Below are 18,322 nucleotides of genomic sequence, written 5' to 3'. Positions count from 1 at the left end.
ATCAGACCCAACACACACACACAACATTACACTAACATTTTACTTTTACCATTGGCTATTTATTGTCACTCTTTTTATTTTACTATTTATTACCTCAAACTCCTTATTTTAATCTTTTAATTCTTTTATTCTCTATGCACTATTTTATGAACTTATCTGTTGTTGTTGATGAATGATGATTGATTGTGCAGCTGAGAAACTGAATCTATCTATCTATCTATCTATCTATCTATCTATCTATCTATCTATCTATCTATCTATCTATCTATCTATCTATCTATCTATCTATCTATCTATCTATCTATCTATCTATCTATCACTCATCCCGTTACGTCCACACTGTCAGACAGGTGTCAGTAGATACAAAAACAGTGTTTTAGAACCAATCCTCCAGCAAATGACCTCAACTTTCTGCTGCTCGCTGGACTGATGGCTTGATAACGGCGTCTCTCTGTTAAAGCTTGCTGGGTTAAGTCTATTACTACAGGGTGCTGCCTGTGCAGCATAGATGGAGATTACAGAGATAAGACCTTAATGCCCTCAGACACCTTCCCATGTCTAAACCCCCTCCTCCACCTCAACCTCTGCTGTCCCCTCCATCAGACACTCACCTCAGTCCGTCCACTCTCTCTCTGGACTCTTGGAGACACACTGACCCATCAGCCAGCTGCCATGAAGACTGCACTCGCCCTGCTGCTGTTCATCTCTCTGGCCTGCCACAGTAAGTTTCTACAACACTGATACCCACACACTGGATTCAGGGGAGGGGGTGTGTTTGTAAACAGTGGGGAAGGATTTGGTTGATTATCAGCAGGCAGACTAATTGTAGACGGGTTATAAAAGCACCGATGATCCAGGAACCAGAGAGAGGCTTGTTCAATGAAAAATGTTTCGTACTCAAATCTGTCTCAGGTTTAAACCTTCATGAGTCAGAACTGAGTGTAGCCTTCATGAGACTGACTGTGATACTCGGATCTCTAGTGTGTGTGGATGCACAGTGGGATGAAATATGAGCTCATGGTTGTTTGTTTGTGTGCTGACACCTTGCCTGTGAATATACATGCTTAGTCTCAAGTCAGGTGTTCTCTCTTGTTCTGTCTGTAAAGGCCACGCCCTCAAATGTCACACATGCGTGGCGTCCAATGAGGAAGACTGCAACCGACAGGGCTCCACCCCCTGTCCTCAGTACGCTGACGCCTGCTCCACCATCACAGGACCCAGTGAGTAAAACACAAACAAACACACAGCCGAGGGAAACATATGGCACAAATATGGGTTGCTTTGGTTGATTACAATAGTGTAAATGCCTCACTAGAGGTCAGCACATCACTGGCGACTCGCTGCATGTGTGAAGCAGGAGTTTGAGGAAGTCAGTGCAGCTTAAAATAGCTCACATGTTGTTTCCATTGACAAAGTGAAGGTCAGTATTAAAACCCATAATGCAGCAGTAGAAGAATTTCTGTGTAATGGCTGCAGGCTTAGCAGATGGAAAGGCCTATTCATTATTCTGTCAATACCGTCTTTACTCTGTTTGCTTGTGTGTGTGTGTGTGTGTGTGTGTGTGTGTGTGTGTGTGTGTGTGTGTGTGTGTGTGTGTGTGTGTGTGTGTGTGTGTGTGTGTGTGTGTGTGTGTGTGTGTGTGTGTGTGTGTGTGTGTGATCACAGCTTCCCTCTCTACATCCTCTCATGATTTGAGGTTGCTGGATGTTATCCCAGCAGTTTATGATAACCACAGCCTATCAGTGTGTGTGTGTGTTTAGATTTGGGAGGGAGTTCAACGGGTTGACAAGATCACACACACACATTCAGCTCTCTTTCACTCCCATCTGCCCGTCTCACTCACTCGTCCCTGTGTGTCCTGCTCCCCCTCATCAGACACCGTGATGAAGTCGTGCTCCTACAAGGCTTTCTGTGAGAAGGCCAACGGCGGCAACTCTGGAGCGCAGATGTCGTGCTGCTTCGGTGACGACTGCAACGGCCCCCACAGGAGCCGCAGCCACGGTCACCACAACAGTGTGCGGGTCCTGACCTCCAGCCCCCTCCTGCTGGTCACGGCCCTGTTGCTGCGTCTGACCTTCACTCAGCTCTAAACTCTTCTTGTTTAATTGTTCTGTTACTGTAATAACCCGTCCGTCCGTCTGTCCACGTTTCTTAAATGCAGGTTTCTTTTAAATAAAAGAGAGGGATTCAAGCTGCAGAGTTTGGTGAGTTTTGAGATTGTGGTGTAAACAAAACAAGTGTCTCTGCTGCGTTTTTTGGTGGTGGTTCATTCAAGGAACGTGGTCTGTCCTGTAAATACGAGCTGCATTTCAGCAGCTTTCTTTGTCCTTTTTTATTCTTTATTCTTTATCATTAAAATCTGAACTTTAACCTCATGATCTATAGGCCTACACTGCTGTATCTACTTTCAGGTGATGTAAAGCCATGAACCTGAAAGTGTTTGTGGTGAATTAATGTACAAAGTGACACCCACTCACAGCTCTGGCCTAGCTGGTGGGACTTGGGTGTGGTTTTAGTGCTTGGATGCCTCAGTGGGTAGCTGCTAGTGCACAGCTCGCTCGACACCATAGAACCACATCATTCGCTTGTGTTGTTGCCGTGGTAACCCATGAGGCAAACAATATTTTAACAACACGTAATTGTTATAAAATACTTAGTGCTTGAATTGTTCATTGTACACTTTGTGCATGCAAGCTTGTCTTAATAAAGATACAATCACACCTCTACTTTGTGTTGTTTCTGGTTTGTGATTGTGTGTGGGCAAGGTGACAGTGGTTTGGCATTTGATCCCCTACACTTGACTTTTAAAAGCCACAGAGAAGAAAAGTAGGTTCAAGATGATGATGTGTCTAATGTGAAAGTACCTGCAGTGCAAGACACATGTGCAGTCTGACAGTTATAATCAGCACAGAGAGGAGTAACAGGGGGCGGGCCGGGGTATCTGTGGAAACTTTAAGACTTCCTCCTGCAACTGTGAAACTGTGTAAATCCTGTGCAGTCGCCACAGGATATGAAATCAGTGAGGTAGGTCTACGTCCTCACTCAGGCAGGTCATATCATGGGCAACCACTTCCTCTTCATGGAGGACACAAATCCTCCTGTAATTGCTGACATATCTTAGATCAGCATTAAAAAGTGACGTGTAAGACTGTATGCATAAAAAACTCTTCATCCCTGACTCCTGACTAGACATACAGAGTTGAAACCAGGGGGTCAGGTCAGTTCATCCTCTCACTTTCTCTCTTTCTCTGCACAAGAATTTCATCACAGGACTCAAACTCTGATCACCTTTGTGTAACAGGGAAAAAACTGTGAGGCAATACTTTGGTACTGTATTTAAGCACGATGAATTATCATTTACATTTACATCAAATTTGTCTGATGTTGAAGTTCATACTTGGCAGATTAAGATTTTATATTAAAACACAATAAAAGATAAGAGATAGATATGATTCACTGGAGCTTGAACTACAATGTATTCATGAATTCCTTCAACAGGTTTGATTCGCAACCCTTGACCCGTTTGCTCGCTAAGAAATCTTGTTTTGATGTTATTTTGATGTGTTCCTCCATACTGACTGTTTCTCTCGTATCATTTTCCTTTCTGGTGGTGAACTGAAACTGAAATGAGTCTGTCCTGTCGTGAGTAGCTGTGGTCGGAGGTGTCGCCTCACTGTATTCATCATGGTTCACACTGGCAGGTCATCTGTTTCGTATGTTGAACCTGAACCCAACAATCCCAAACAACCCTTTGACCTTAAGCTGCAGAGCACAACACCGCTCACGTCGCGAACGCTGGCTTCTAACAAAACATGACACATGAATGAATGCTAAATATGCATTTTGCAACAGTGCATGTAAAAATCTTTGCAGCTCGTTTATGAAATCTTCCTTTATTGCATGATTTTGCATGAAGAAGCTGTAGTTGCAGGCTATCTCAGAAAATGTTTTTAAAAACTATATTACAACTCCTCGTGCTATACTTCCCACATTATCACCGTACACGGAGGACACTGAGGTCATGTCCTCTGTCAGAACTGAATGACCTAAGAGAGACCTTTTACAACAGGCAGGCACAAAACTATACCTACATTAAAATCAAAAGAATGGAGCTTAATTAATATTTCTCCATCAGACATAACAAACAATGTAGAGAAAGCTTTAAATGCACATCAATCTGATTGAGTAGAAATTCAAAAATATATAAAAAAAAAAAAAAAAAAATTTGAATTGGGGGATTTCAGGCTTATGACCTTGGTATTTCTGACATTTTTCTGGCTACAGCAGTGATCAAGGTTGTCCCATTGCTAGTTTTACAGGACTCTAAAGAACAGGAAGCTTTTTTTTTTTCTTTACCACCAACTCTTGCACCTGTCACTCACACACACCCACATACACACACATACACACACACACCTCCCTATGGCAGGTGTATGAATTGCTCCATTGTTCACTGTGTCCTCACTACTGTAAATGCCTGTGTTAGAGTTAAGGCTGCAGACACAGTTAGTTTCAGGTCGGTGGTAGGTTATTTATTTGTGATGGTGAAGATTATGGTGCATTATGTCACATGTGTCTTCAGACAAATAGCCTCTGTAGGCCTACGTGAGTCCGTGTGTGTGTGTGTGTGTGTGTGTGTGTGTGTGTGTGTGTGTGTGTGTGTGTGTGTGTGTGTGTGTGTGTGTGACCCACTTCTCAAATTACCACCTGAGAAGAAGCGAGATAACACATCGCAGGCAGTTGCAGGAAGAGGAGATGGTGCACGATACTGTATACATTTTATTTCGTCTCCGTTCAAGCCTGGGTGAATGGGTGAAGGCAGTCAGTCAGAGAACTAGAGGCCGGAGTTGCACCACTGTCTGTTGAAATAACAATACACGAGGTTAGAAAAGGGCAGTTGAGCCTGTTGAGCTCAGTTTAGTTCCTCATTATGTGAACGCAACAGCACGAGAAGCGGAGCAGGAGGAGGAGGAGGAGGAGGAGGAGGAGGACCCGGCCGGAGCTGAGAGGACGCATAGATCACATCCGGGGCTGGTTTATTCTAATAACGAAACGTCCTACCCGGAAAAAAGACAAGTCTTCTCTAATCCGACCACACAAACAAATAGACGAGAGTGTGACAGGCCGATGCACGCCGGCTTTGTAGACGTCTGTAGCTTGTTAAAGTTGTTAAAAACCTGATCTACCATGCTCCTATTCGTCAAACTCGCGTCTCTACTCTGCGCTTCGTAGCCGTGCGGGGCGCTGGCTGCGGCGTTCACTGACTCTCCACAGCACAGGGTAAGTAGCCTAGTCCGTCGACTGGGTGTGTGTGTGTGTGTGTGTGTGTGTGTGTGTGTGTGTGTGTGTGTGTGTGTGTGTGTGTGTGTGTCTCCAGTAGGAGTGGCGGTGAGTGGTCGGTGAGTCAGGGCAGGTCATCTGAGCTGACCATATGTAAGTGTCAGGTGTCGCTTACTAACTTCTTCACATTTCAAAGTTTGTTTTTTTTCTCACTGCAGCCTCACCATCACGTTATACGTGCACGTCAGGGGTTAACGGTGCCATTCAGTGGTGTGAAGACAGAAAGTGACCAATCTCATCAAGCAGAAATAGTTTTGTGATCAGTTAATCGATCTGCCCAAAACGCAGGGTAGCCTACAACTTGCAAACTAACAGCTAATTACCCAGAAATACTCACTGTTTTAAAGTATTTTATTTGACTACTGCAATGCTACAATATAGTCCACCACATCTTAGAAAATATTCTATATTATTTTACCATTTTATCTATTTTAGAGCTGTAATGACAGGTTATTTATGTGATGAGTTTAGGAGCTGTAGGAAACTTTCTGGGGTGGGGATGGGGCTGAACCTTGTGGTTCCAGGCTTTGTAACATCCTCTGACCTGAATGTCTCCAAATGATAAAACAGTATTGACTTGATTAACCATGAAATATTTTAGAAATGACAGCCACCCTACTACTGAACCAAGTGCTGTCAATTGAACGGTTATTACCACACAGCCACTGACTGGTAGCAAAAGATGAGCTGATAATATTAAACATTTGGACTGGGAATTTAAGGACTCCCTCCTTTTTTCATAAAAAGATAATCCCTGATAATTTTAACACAGTCCCTAAAAATATGAAGGCCTAACATGTTAATGTATCTTTATAGATGATATCCCTCAGTAGCAGAGAAAAACGGGGAATGTTTGACACTTGAGCTCAGAAAATGATTAATGGCACCGATTAATGACAAATTAGTGGGATGGCGCTTAAAGGGAGGCTTTACCAGGCAAACCAAGAGCGAGGCCACAGAGAGGGAAGTGCAGGGTTGAGGGTCTTGTGTGGGATAATTCAGCCTCAGCTGCACCGGGTTTGACCTTTGTCATTCTGACACTCTATTACTTAATATCTCCTTTAATCCTTTTATAACTGATACCAATTAAAGAATTCACCTCAACGTTTTCACTATTGGTTTCTGCTAATCTGAAAAGAGGCTGGACACAAATAAAGCAGATGTGCAGACTGGGTGTAGGTGGGTTTCACTTCACTACCCTGGATGTGGTAAAAGAAATACCTTTGATATCACTGCTGTGATGTATATGCTCCATTCTGTCTTCGTACACACACTTTGTGTTTACATTAACTTGTAGATTTGTCTCATCCTGTTTCAAATGAATCTGCTAAAGACTGAATTCTATTTATTGGTAAAGTTTTGCCATAGAGGCCAAAGCCTTACCACAGCTTCTCCTGGTAATGGTTTAGCCAGATGGTTTATGGTACTCAAATTGGTTTGTATGTGTGTAAGTGTGCACGAACATGGGTCTGTGTGTGCGTGTGTGTGTACCAGACTCAGCATTGGTATCTGCCCTCTGCATGTTTTTCGATTTTCCATTATACCCAGAGTTTGTGAAAAGTTCCTCTGAATGGTTTGTGTGTTTGACCTATTACGATAGCAAAAGAAAACATGGTGGATGTCTGACACATCACAAGCACAGCCCACAAAATTTTTCAAAGCAGTTTCAAAATGAAGTATTTTTCCAAACCATTGACTTGAACACAGTTTCACAGCAGATCCACCAGCAGAGTGAAGATGCAGCCTCATGTGTCGGCTGTTATTACTTACAGTAGGTTTGCCTGCGTTTTGTTGGGTGATCTGTGTGTGACATTTCTCATGGAAATAATTTCCATCTCCTGAAAGTTTTCCAGCCAAGACAGTGCTCTGAAAGTATTGTCAGGCAGAACAGCTGTTCAGGCCTGATTATACATTTTATATGACTGTCTCTTGAGTTATAATTTTTATTCTCGTTTGCCATCATTCTACCTTTGTGCTCGGTCTTTTCCATAAATTCAAATATCTGGAGAAGTAAAGATGTGTGGAATGGAAAAAGTGCAGAAAGACTGCTTTGCATTTTTTTCTTCAGTGCGTCTGACTGTTTACAATCTGTCATTGTGAGGCCTTCACGTTTAGTCTGCAAAGAGAGACGATGACATTGGAGGGACTGAAAAGTTCCGCTAGTAACTTAAGGAGGACAAGATTATAAAATGGAGCTCTCGCCATGCCAGAAACCTCCCAGCTCCCCCAAAGTATAAAAAAAACATCTTAAATTTACTGTCAGACGTCTGCCATAGATGAAATTCTCCTGGAAAGCAAACCCGATCGAAATACCGTCGGCATACCTGAGTGTCTGGGCTGAATGGGTCTTGATTTTTGCTGTCAATCAGCAGCACTGTGATTCACATGGTATCGTCTTAATGAACTTCCACCACCCTACTCCTCCTCTCCTCTTTTTCCCCTCTCCCTCTCCTTCCTCCCTCCTTCTCTTCTCTGGCCAGTGGAAATGTGCGTGTGTGCAGATCTTGAGTGCAGTCTGTAATTTTTGGCTGTGGTGGAGGGCCTCAGCTCAGCCTTGGGCTGCAGGGTTTGCTGCTCAGCCTCAATCACGTCACATGAAAAACTGCTGAGTGTGAGCGGGTCTCTTTCTTCCTGTGTGTATGTGTGTGTGTGTGTGTGTGTGTGTGTGTATTCGAACACGAAATGAAAGATGGTTTATCCTCCACATCTGCTCGTCTCTGCCTTTCTGTCTGTGTCCTACTGTCGTTGCCTTTACATTTTGGCTCCCATTGTCCATCTGACTTGACTCTCTGTCTTTCTCCGTGTCCGTCTGTCCCAGTGATATGTGATAGCAGCAGCAGCAGCAGCAGCAGCAGCAGCAGCAGCAGCAGCAGCAGCAGCAGCAGCAGCATGCCGTACGTGGACCGGCTGAACCGTGTTTGCGGCTTCCTGGACATCGAGGAGAAGGAGAACAGCTGCCGCTTTCAGAGACGATACTTTATCCTCGACACACAGGGAAATGCTCTGCTGTGGTATATGGACAACCCTCAGGTGCTCCACTCACACATGCATGACACAGGCTTGCACAAACAGCAAGAGGAAGTGAAATTGACCAATAGAAGCCATGTAACCTTGGACCCTGAGCCAATGACGAGTCTGTGTGTTTGTGTTTGCATGCAGAACCTGCCCAGTGGAGCCAGCTTTGTTGGCAGTCTGAAACTAACCTACATCTCCAAGGTAAACCGGTCTGTCGACTGCCTGTCGTGTCCCTCTTCTGTGGGTTGTAGTTACATAAAGTCCTGTGAACTAACACATCTTGAGGAGATGCTTCAACATGTGGGCATGTGTGTGTGTACGTGGATGCAGGAATTCAGAGTGCACACACAAATAGAAACATGCAAATAGGCTCCACAGAGACAGGAGATGTCTGGTTTATCTGCTCTAATAGTTAACGGTCACATGCGGCGCGGAGCTGGAGCAGACTTTGTGAAGTTTTCCAGATGTCAGGGTGCTCGCTGAGCTAACCAGAGATAATGACATCTGGCTTCAGTGCACAGTTGTGCTGACAGCTCCTCCCTGGACACTCTGAGTCAAACAGACATCAAAGATATGAACAGTTTCTTCTCTTCTCCCCTCCCTGTGTCTCCTCCTCCTTTTTCTTTCACTTTGCCTCCTCTCCTCTCCTCTCCTCTCCTCTCCTCTCCTCTCCTCTCCTCTCCTCTCCTCTCCTCTCCTCTCCTCTCCTCTCCTCTCCTCTCCTCTCCTCTCCTCTCAGGTGAGTGAAGCCACAGCGAAGCAAAAGCCCAAGACAGAGTTCTGTTTTGGTGAGTGTTTTTCAGGGAAACAGTGAGTCAGTCTCATGCAGTAGCTAGCGCACAATGGCATTAATTTTGTTTACACATGTGATATGATTATATAATGCGTTTATTGTGGAAATTCATGGAAAGGATGTCTATTTCTGCAGTCATCAATGCAGTTTCGCGGCGGTACTTCCTTCAAGCCAACGATGTGACTGACATGAGGGACTGGGTGGCTGCTCTCAACAGGGCCAGCAAGATCACTGTGAGTTCAACACACACACACACACACACACACACACACACACACACACACACACACACACACACACACACACACACACACACACACACACACACACACACACACACACACACACACACACACACACACACACAGACATACACACAATTAGAACCAGATGCTTTTGTCTAATGCAGAGTTAGAAAGAGACTAATGTTACAGTTATTGATGAGAGATTTTTTTCCACCTGAGCGCAGGAAGCTGCAGCTTGCGGTGGTGTTGCTAACGCCGGTCTGACCTGGGTGGGTGCATATACCAGCGGGTTGCCTACATCTACTCTCTGACACACTTAATGAATGAGGAAATTGTGAATGTGCACAATTGTGAGCGATAGCACACTCACATCACTGTGGTGGAGGTGTCAAAAGGCCACGTATGTGTGTGAAAGAGCATAATGTGCACATTTGCATTTGCATCATATTTGTGTTTGTTTGGCGACACTGCCTTCTATAACCGGTGTCATCCAAATGTGTCCTGACAGCAGATGACACAGAAGAGTGTGTCTCTCTCTCTCTCACCTGCACACTTACACAGGAAGCAGCTCTGCTCACTCTCTTTCACTTCCCCTTCGATTGGAGGACTGCTTTGCCGCCTTCTTCTCTGAGCTTCTTAGCCTCAATGAAACTGTGTGAAAACACTTTCTAAAACACAATGGGCAGACTGTCAAGGAAGGAATAGAAATAAAACACAGACTAATGGATTCTGGGCCTTAAATTCCCAAAGATAAAGTATGTAGAATGCAGCCCTTCAAATGATTTGATATATTTTTCTTCCTCAGCCACATCAGGGTGGGGGAGTTTAGATTTTAGTGATGGGCGTATGTGTTTGAGCCACACTCAGCTGCCAGTTTATGATGTGCGTGCACTAATCTCTGCTTCATTAAGGTTATTATGTTCATGTTTATGTTGTTTTGGAGAAATGTTGGTTCAACTTTATGATAATTTGGATTGTCCACCCCATTTATATCAATAAGTGTAGGCTAAGTAACAGCTCTGAGACATCTCTCTGTATAATGGAGTACAGCACTGCTAATATGTCGAGCCAAACCAGCTTAGAGACTTGATAGCAGAGCACTTTCCAGCTGTTTTTCTCTTAAATCTACAGTTAACTTTTAATTGTAATTTGGCACGTGTGTGGTCAAAGTAAGCGCTCAGTGAACTGAAGTTGGACGCTTTCATCCAGAACATTTCACAGTTGTTGTGCTCCAGCACAGGGGCTCCCAGTGGGAATTAAACCACTACCTCCTGGCTGTTAGAGAAAACGTTACCCAATCAGTTTTTACACATGCTAATGGCAGTGTAATTAATGTTATCCTACCTTTTTTTTCGACAGGTTCCTAAATCTGGCCATGCACCTCCGAGGTCAGATGTGACCGCGGTGATCAGTGAGACTCAGGGAGGGAAGAGACAGCAGGCCTACAAGGCTGAGATCATAGGTGGTGTGGTGGTGCACACTCCCATCCAGGTAAAGGAGAGGAGGCCCAAATCCCAAAATGTTACAAAAAAAACAAAACAAAAAAACTAGTCTCATACATCTGAGAGCAGTTACTGTTATAATGCTAATAGAGATGGTTATGTTGAAATGTTTCAGAATGACAGTGAAGAGACAGATGGGAGAGAGAGGAAGGGCAACAGGCCAGGCGTGCTGAGATGTGGTTACTGTGTGAAACAGGGAAATGTGGTGAGTACCCAGCTACTTATAACTGATTAACTCTGTGTTTGAATAAAACAAATCTATGTGGAATCTGTAATGTGCTGTTTTTTTTGTTTTTTTTTTTAAGAGAAAAAGCTGGAAGAGGCGGTTTTTCACCCTGGATGACAACACAGTCAGTTACTACAAATCTGAGACAGTGAGGAGACTTTTTTTTTCTTTCTATTTCCTGTCTCTTTCTGTGTGACTGTGGTCTTTGTCTGACCATGTCTGAATTGGGCTCATGTTTGTCTCAGGAGAAGGAGCCTCTCCGAGCTATTCCACTGAGAGACATTCAGAAGGTCCATGAATGTCTCGTCAAGTCAGGGTGAGTCAACTGCGAATCCCTAAGTCAAATTCTCCCACACTTTTACCTTCTCGGCATCTGCTTTTTTATCTGATATGGATGTAAAGATAATGCAAATATATGATTTCCATATGAACAGATAACACACTGGTATAAACAGCATCTGCATTGTGGCAGTTGTAAAACTATTTTTTATCTGCCTCTCCATGTTTTAGCTGTCTATGAATAGGCTCAAACATGGAGAAGTTCACTTTTCTTTTATTTATATAGCACGTTTAAAAGACCTGTCACGGTCAGCCAAAGTGCTTTACAGCGCAGAAATAAAAAAGAAAAATGACATAACAATACACACACACATATCAATACACATACATAAATATACACATGCTATGTACACGCATATACAGTATATACACATATACATAACCATGGCGAAAACACATCAGTAGGCCTACAAGATTATTTAAACAAAGATACTGACAAACTAATGTTGGTCACCTTCTTAAAAATGCAGACAACCGGGACAAGAAGGTTCTTAATTTCATCAATAGCTTTCGCGTGTTTTAATAGACACTAAACATCCCTCGCCTTTGGATTAAAACCCATCCCATGAGTTATTTCAGCTTGAACACATCAGACCAACTTAATCTGAGCCTCCTCCTATTATATAGCCGACACAAACCCCAAATTTTGTGAAAACCATGCAACATAAGTGCAGTGCAATTCTGACTGGTATTTACCACTATAATAAATCTCTCAGCCTGTTTCTGCTTTTCATTTCCTCCTGAACCACTAGAAGCATCATAGTCTCAGACACAATTTGGAGTTTTTCCTTTGCAATGTGCAATCTAAATAGAAAGTATGCTTAATTTGATGTGCAACAGCCACTTGTATAAATCTTAATACAATATAATTGTGAAATAAACAGAAAGAGCTAGTAGCTCTGCAGTAGGCCTACACTCAGACTACTGTGTCACCCACCCTTCTAGCCACTGTATGTTTTAGCAGGATCATTTTTCACTTTCAGGGATCTCCTGCTAAGAGACAACTTGTTTGAGATCATCACCAGCTCCAGAACTTTCTACATTCAGGTAAAATCTCACTCACTTATTTTTCAAGTCTGTATCAATGTAACACAGACCTAATGAGCAGGGAAGGTCTGCAGTCCCAGGTGTATGTGATCTGATGTTGTTGAGTTGTTTTCCCTAAATGCTCTACTGCTGATGTGTGGCACGGAAAGTTTGTTTTTGTGAAATGGGCACAGCCATCTGTTACCATAACAACAATAACATCCTGTTCCTCCCCCTGGGAGAACAGCTGATGGAGACGGCAAGGGTCTGATCAGATGGGAAGTGCAAGAGAGAGAGAGAGAGAGAGAGAGAGAGAGAGAGAGAGGCTGCAAACACGAGCACTTTTATTTTTGTCTGTGCAAGAAAAAAAAGGAACCATGACAAACATTTAAACAAAAAAAAGTCATGCGTAAACAAAAATAGATTTTACAGATTATTATCGCAGTGGAAGTGCAGACATCAAAATGAAAAATTACTATCAAATCATCTTAAACTAAAAGTAGCCTAACTATAAATATTACACATTGAAATTTGAGCCTGTTATTAACATTTGTGAGTTTTAAAAGCCTGATAGCGATATATCTGCTTGTAGATGATCAAAACTAGGCTTGCAAACTGCTAATTGTTTTAATACTATCATAATCTGTCCAGTATGTTTTCCTTCATGTCTCTGCTAAACACACTAAAGATTGAAATGAAATGCTCATGAGTTACAACTAAAGCCATCCAACTGTGCAACACAAGCTTACATTAGCTTAGCACTAGCGGCCGTCTGCTTATGTCAGCCAGAGACCAGCTTGACCAACACAAATCCTATGTAAGCACAAGATGTTCATTTCAAAAGGGTCTCAAATACATTTTTTAATGTAATTTCAATGTAGCCTAATTTCCTGAGACAATGGGCACTGTAGGTTTGGGCAAATCTTACTTACTTACTACAAAAATAGTGCATATGTGGCAGATTCTTTGTGGATTAATACAGACCATCGACAGTCTCATATTTGTGGCTGCAGAACAGTGTATGTGGGAATCAAAATAAACTACACCGCCCATGTTCATCCTCATCATGAAGGATTCATGTTTCAGATTTAGTTTTGCTCATTCATGTGTTTTTACTTGTTTGTAGATACAACAATGGAGGCACAGAGGAATGATCTGTATGTTGGTTGTTGACAGATGAATATAGGCTTGTATCTCCAGGCTCAGACTTTCAAACCAGATTGGCTTCTATTAGAAAATGCGACAACAGGACAAACTAGTCCAGTGGCTGGTATGAAAATGACATAGTCGTGCTTAATCTTCTAACTTTCCTCTGCAGACTGACTCCCCAGAAGAGATGCACAGTTGGATCAGGGACATTGAGACGAAGATTCAGGAGTTCAGATGTCCCCCTAAGGTAACTGCTTTGTCTCCCTCCCTCTTCTCTGCGGCCAGACTTCAAAAACAGTGAAACTTTTGATTCTGATGGATACTGATGATTTTTTTTGTCTCTCTAATTGCAGGGATTTTCATTTAAACGTGCGTCTTCACTCTACCGAAGTCACAATGCCTCATCTGCATCTCGTGGTCAACAGAGCGATGAGCGCAGACCTCAGCTGATCAAGTCCTGCTCTGTGGCGCCGGGCTGGCAGCCCTGGACGCCCGTCCCTATGAGTGAGCCCACCATCATGGACGCAGAAGATGAAGACAGCGCCTTCAGCTCCGCGCCCAACTTGCCTTCTCTTTCCTCCTCTTCCACCTCTTCATCCACCTCCTCCTCCTCCAACTCCCTCTCTACCCCGGTCCCTTGCCCCACCACCAATCCCCCACCTTCGGCCAGCGGATTGGGGCTCCTCACAGCGTCGGGGGATGTGGCCAGCGGGCGCCGGAGGCACCGCTCTCAGCCTCAGCCTCACACCAACTGCAGTTTCCCTTTCAGCCTGGATGACGACGGCATCCGTACCACAGACGTCTAGTTCAGTGTAGTCTGACCCCTGTGTGGACTTAAGTGTTGGTACCTGCTTTAAAATGAATGTGACTTGTAATAATAGTATTCCCTGCTAACGAAGTGACACTGTGACCATCTGCCTCAACGCCATGAGATGAGAAGAGATAAGGTTGAGGTTGGGGCCCCCTGCTGGTTTTGTAGCTATATTGCAGATGAAGGATCACCCAGCTGGAAGGAGACCAAGAGGTGCAGTGTTTGCCGTTCACAGGACTGTGAAAAGGTGTGATGGGGTGTTTTTTAGTGCAACTTCCTCTGAAAACTTGAATAATCTTGTTGTTACTTGTTCTTGCAAACTTACAAATTATGGCACATGCTTTCAATCCGTTGCACTTGGCTCCCATTGGACATGTATCACTGTCACCGGGATCGTGTTCTCACCCCTGCTGTAAGTATTCACGAAGAAGTGTTGAAAGGCTTTTATTTTTTAACACATCACTATCTGTATGTTTTATATTCAAGCTTATGTTCACAAAACACTTAAAATTCATTCGGACAATGTTATGCTCTTGTTGAGCCGAGCAGTGTTTTTCCTTCTCTTTTCTTGAGACACATTATATGAAACGCCTCACATCTACTTACCTTCATTAATAATTAACAAGCATTTATTACTACATTGTAATCGGGTGTCTTGGGGAAAGTATCCTGTAGGTCTCATAAAAAAGGTACCTGCACTCTCATGCCAACTGACTGTGTATGTGTGTGGACAGAGAAGATGGACTTGTAAGCAGCTTGTATGTGTTCGCACTATTTGAACTTTCAAATCTTTTAATACTTGGCTTAAAGATCAATTATCAGGAAACTGTGACTCCTCCTTTAGCTTGTAATAATGTGCTTCTAATGTCAGAGCACGGCAGTGTTTGCGTGGTACTTGTTGTAGAATGTACTTACTATCAAAGTACAGCTGCTCAACTGGTTGACAGCTTTGTAAATGTGACTTTTCTAATTGCATCATCATGTGGTAAAATGTGCCACTACTTTTGGTAATTTAATTGAAATTCTGCACTTTTCTAATTTTACTTTGTTCTTAAGATTTTTTTCGTCACAGCTTTCACAGCAGATAATTCAGCTTCCTCTGAAACAATGCTTCAGATAATTTGTGTAGTTCCCACGGCAGTTGCAGCCATTTATCAGGTTAATCTCAAGACTTAATTGAAGTGGTACCATGTTCATTCCTGTTTCCATTTTCTGAAGCTGTGTGCACTCGTCTGCCTGCGTATATTGTTAATTTTCCTTTCTGTACATTAAATGATGCTTTTTGTTTATCTTGTCCAGCCTCCTTTAGATCGCCTTTAGAAGTTTATGGGTTGTTTTTCACACTGCCATCTAGTGGCAAGTATGTGAATCCAAATTTTAAACAACACAAAGAAACTTGGGAGAGTTTTTTGATTTACCTCACAAGGAGATTTAACTTTTAACTTTTATCTTTCTCTCTAAAGGGCAAAAATGTCCCACCCTCAGGCCTGCAGTGGGTCAGGGTCAGCACATTTGTCCTTTAACACTGTCACCTTAAAGACATGCAGACCATGTAGATGCAAAAACAAGAAAGCGCACACATGCCAATCTTGTGCCCGGAGGCTGTGTTAAGTGAAGTGTTTCACACGTCCAGTGCAAAGGTCCATTAGGTAAAATGCCTACAACGCTGTCCTGACCTCCATCCACTTCCCTCTCCGCCTCTCCGGTGCAGCTGTGTGGCTGCAGGACCGGCGAGAGTAAAATGTCTCCACTGAACAGTTTAAATTGTGTCGTTAGGTTAAAAAAAAAGGCCCTGAGTGCCCGTGAAATGTCAGCTGTGTTGAAATTAGTTTTCAGTCTGTTAAAGACAAAGTTCCCCAAGGTCCCGAGAGAAAGCCAAGCAGAAACATGTGGGGATGAGGATGGTGATGAAAGTTTGGTGAGGTAAAGGAAAGAAAAACTGCTATGACGCTGCTGATGGAGGATGAGCTTGTGGGGACCAACATGCATAACTCAGGTCTGTCCTATTTTTTTCTTTTTTTTACGTAGACAGTCCTTTTACCTTTACATATTGGCCCACTGGTCTAAAACCTACAAACATAATCTAGTCGTCTGCTGAGCTCCTAAAGGTGCTTAAGTTCAAAGTCTGTCTCTTTGAGAAACAAAGAGATAAATGTCTGGAAATATGGCGACACACTGAGAAGCCCCCAAGGTTGAACTTGCTGTTAATAATGTAAAGGTCACGTAGCACTTCAGTTTGACGCCTGTGAGTGACAGCCGCTCTGAGGGCAGACAAACACACTGCTCCCTGAAATGTTAATGTTCCCACATGGATGACTCTGCATCAGACTGCTCCCTCTCTGCCTGTTTCTGATGTCACCTCTCTCTGGTTATTTTAAACAACCATGCTGCGACCACTAAGGAGCTGTGTGTTTCATTGCTGGTAGACTGACATTGGGAATTACAGCAGCAATGCTGTGTAGGATTTGTTTCTTTTGGGCCTTATCACACCAACATCTTTTGTTTCCGACTGTAATTTCCCTGTTGGCAGATGAAAACCACTAGAGGGAGCTGCATGACACCACACTGTCCACTACATGCAGGCTGATCCAGGTGCAATGAGCTGGAGCAGTGTAGCCTACATAGGCCTAATGTCTGTATTTTCCAAATGTTAAATAAAGATTCCCATTGAAAAAAAAAGAATTCATAAAGCAGTCTTCCTCTATCACAAAGACTCACTTCTAACCTAAACCATCAAAGCCTATAGCCACTCAAAGTCAATCCCAACCGATCCCAACAAGCCTACAGTGAAAGCTTGAGGATGATGTGCCAGATGCTCAACAATGAAAAAAAACACACACACCATATTTCCATGGATTGTTGTGGCAACACTAAATGTTGCCTTTCAATCCGCTTTGTCACCTTCAAAATAAAAGCCCTTGCAGAAATAAGATCAGCACAGACGTAGGCTACGTGACAAATAATACATAAGAATAAACAGTTTTTCCTCTTTAGATTAATTTTAAAAAATCGATCAAAAGCCAAAACATTCACTTACCTACTTACTTTAAGTCTTGTAATATATATATGTTGATATGTAGCCTAACGCTAACCACGATAAAATGTCAACGATAAAATGTTAAATTCCCATTTGTCCCATGGATGTATTATAGCTGCTCCGCTTCATTTTGGCGCCAATTAATGACGTCACGGCTCATACGCGCATGCGCTGGGGTTGTTGATGTTTACAAGTTTCTTTATACAGTCTGTGGTTTGTACCTCTGTCGGTCTCGACTAGCCTATCAAGATTAATTAGTTTTTTAAGTCGGATGTCTGGACTTTGTGTTATCAGAGAAAACAGCCCAGACAGGTGAACGTTACGCTGTTCAAGAGCTGACTACTGTCAAAGATACTCTAACTGCTGAAACTGTTTTTAGCCTGGTGGGCTATTTGTTTACCTGTGTTAGCTTATTTGTAATGGAGAGGAGGACACCTGTCCGGATAGCTACCCGGAAAAAACCTGCCGAATGTCTGGTTTACAAGTTATTAAGGAAACTAAGGTAAGTGGTCTCCATTTCAATGCTGAATTGTTGATTTTTTTCTCTTTGCCACACTGTTTTATGGATGTTTCTGTCGGTAGTATTCCCCACAATGTGATTAGAGGAGGACATCCCTGCATGGGTATACCCAAGCTATCCCAGCCTCTCCCTCACTTCAGTCTGCGTGTAGCCTACCTACAGGCCTACAGAGTCGGTGATTCACTGTAAACCTACTTTATTCTATCTGTTTAATGGTTGAAATCACCTTGAACCACTGACACTGAAGAAATCCAAACTGGGTGGTGAAGACAACAACTCCCATGATCCCACTCACCCTCATTTCATGACTTTTGTTATT

The 18,322-nt window shown here is 43.1% G+C and overlaps 1 protein-coding gene across 1 annotated transcript; it reads left to right on the top strand.

Annotated features, from left to right (window-relative positions):
* The first annotated feature begins 4,770 nt into the window (after positions 1-4,770).
* Positions 4,771-15,748, top strand: plekha2 (pleckstrin homology domain containing A2). Its single transcript, XM_083978471.1, has 12 exons — positions 4,771-5,284; positions 8,190-8,370; positions 8,500-8,556; positions 9,095-9,143; positions 9,284-9,381; positions 10,753-10,884; positions 11,011-11,100; positions 11,201-11,269; positions 11,367-11,437; positions 12,444-12,507; positions 13,805-13,882; positions 13,989-15,748. The coding sequence occupies exons 2-12, from the start codon at positions 8,230-8,232 to the stop codon at positions 14,439-14,441; spliced, it is 1,302 nt and encodes a 433-aa protein (XP_083834597.1). The 5' UTR covers positions 4,771-5,284; positions 8,190-8,229; the 3' UTR covers positions 14,442-15,748.
* The last annotated feature ends 2,574 nt before the right edge of the window (positions 15,749-18,322 follow it).

The sequence above is a fragment of the Trachurus trachurus genome (assembly GCF_905171665.1).
Source record: "Trachurus trachurus genome assembly, chromosome: 9".
NCBI classification, from domain to species: domain Eukaryota; kingdom Metazoa; phylum Chordata; class Actinopteri; order Carangiformes; family Carangidae; genus Trachurus; species Trachurus trachurus.
Note: the sequence above shows the minus strand (reverse complement) of the source record. Positions and strands in the feature narration are given on the sequence as shown.

Bases quoted from the DNA above. Each gene is read 5' to 3' on its own strand.
- plekha2 (XM_083978471.1), top strand. From the start codon at position 8,230: ATGCCGTACGTGGACCGGCTGAACCGTGTTTGCGGCTTCCTGGACATC. The intron at 9,144-9,283 runs GTGAGTGTTTTT...CTATTTCTGCAG, and splicing joins CAAGACAGAGTTCTGTTTTG to TCATCAATGCAGTTTCGCGG. The intron at 11,438-12,443 runs GTGAGTCAACTG...TTTCACTTTCAG, and splicing joins GAATGTCTCGTCAAGTCAGG to GGATCTCCTGCTAAGAGACA.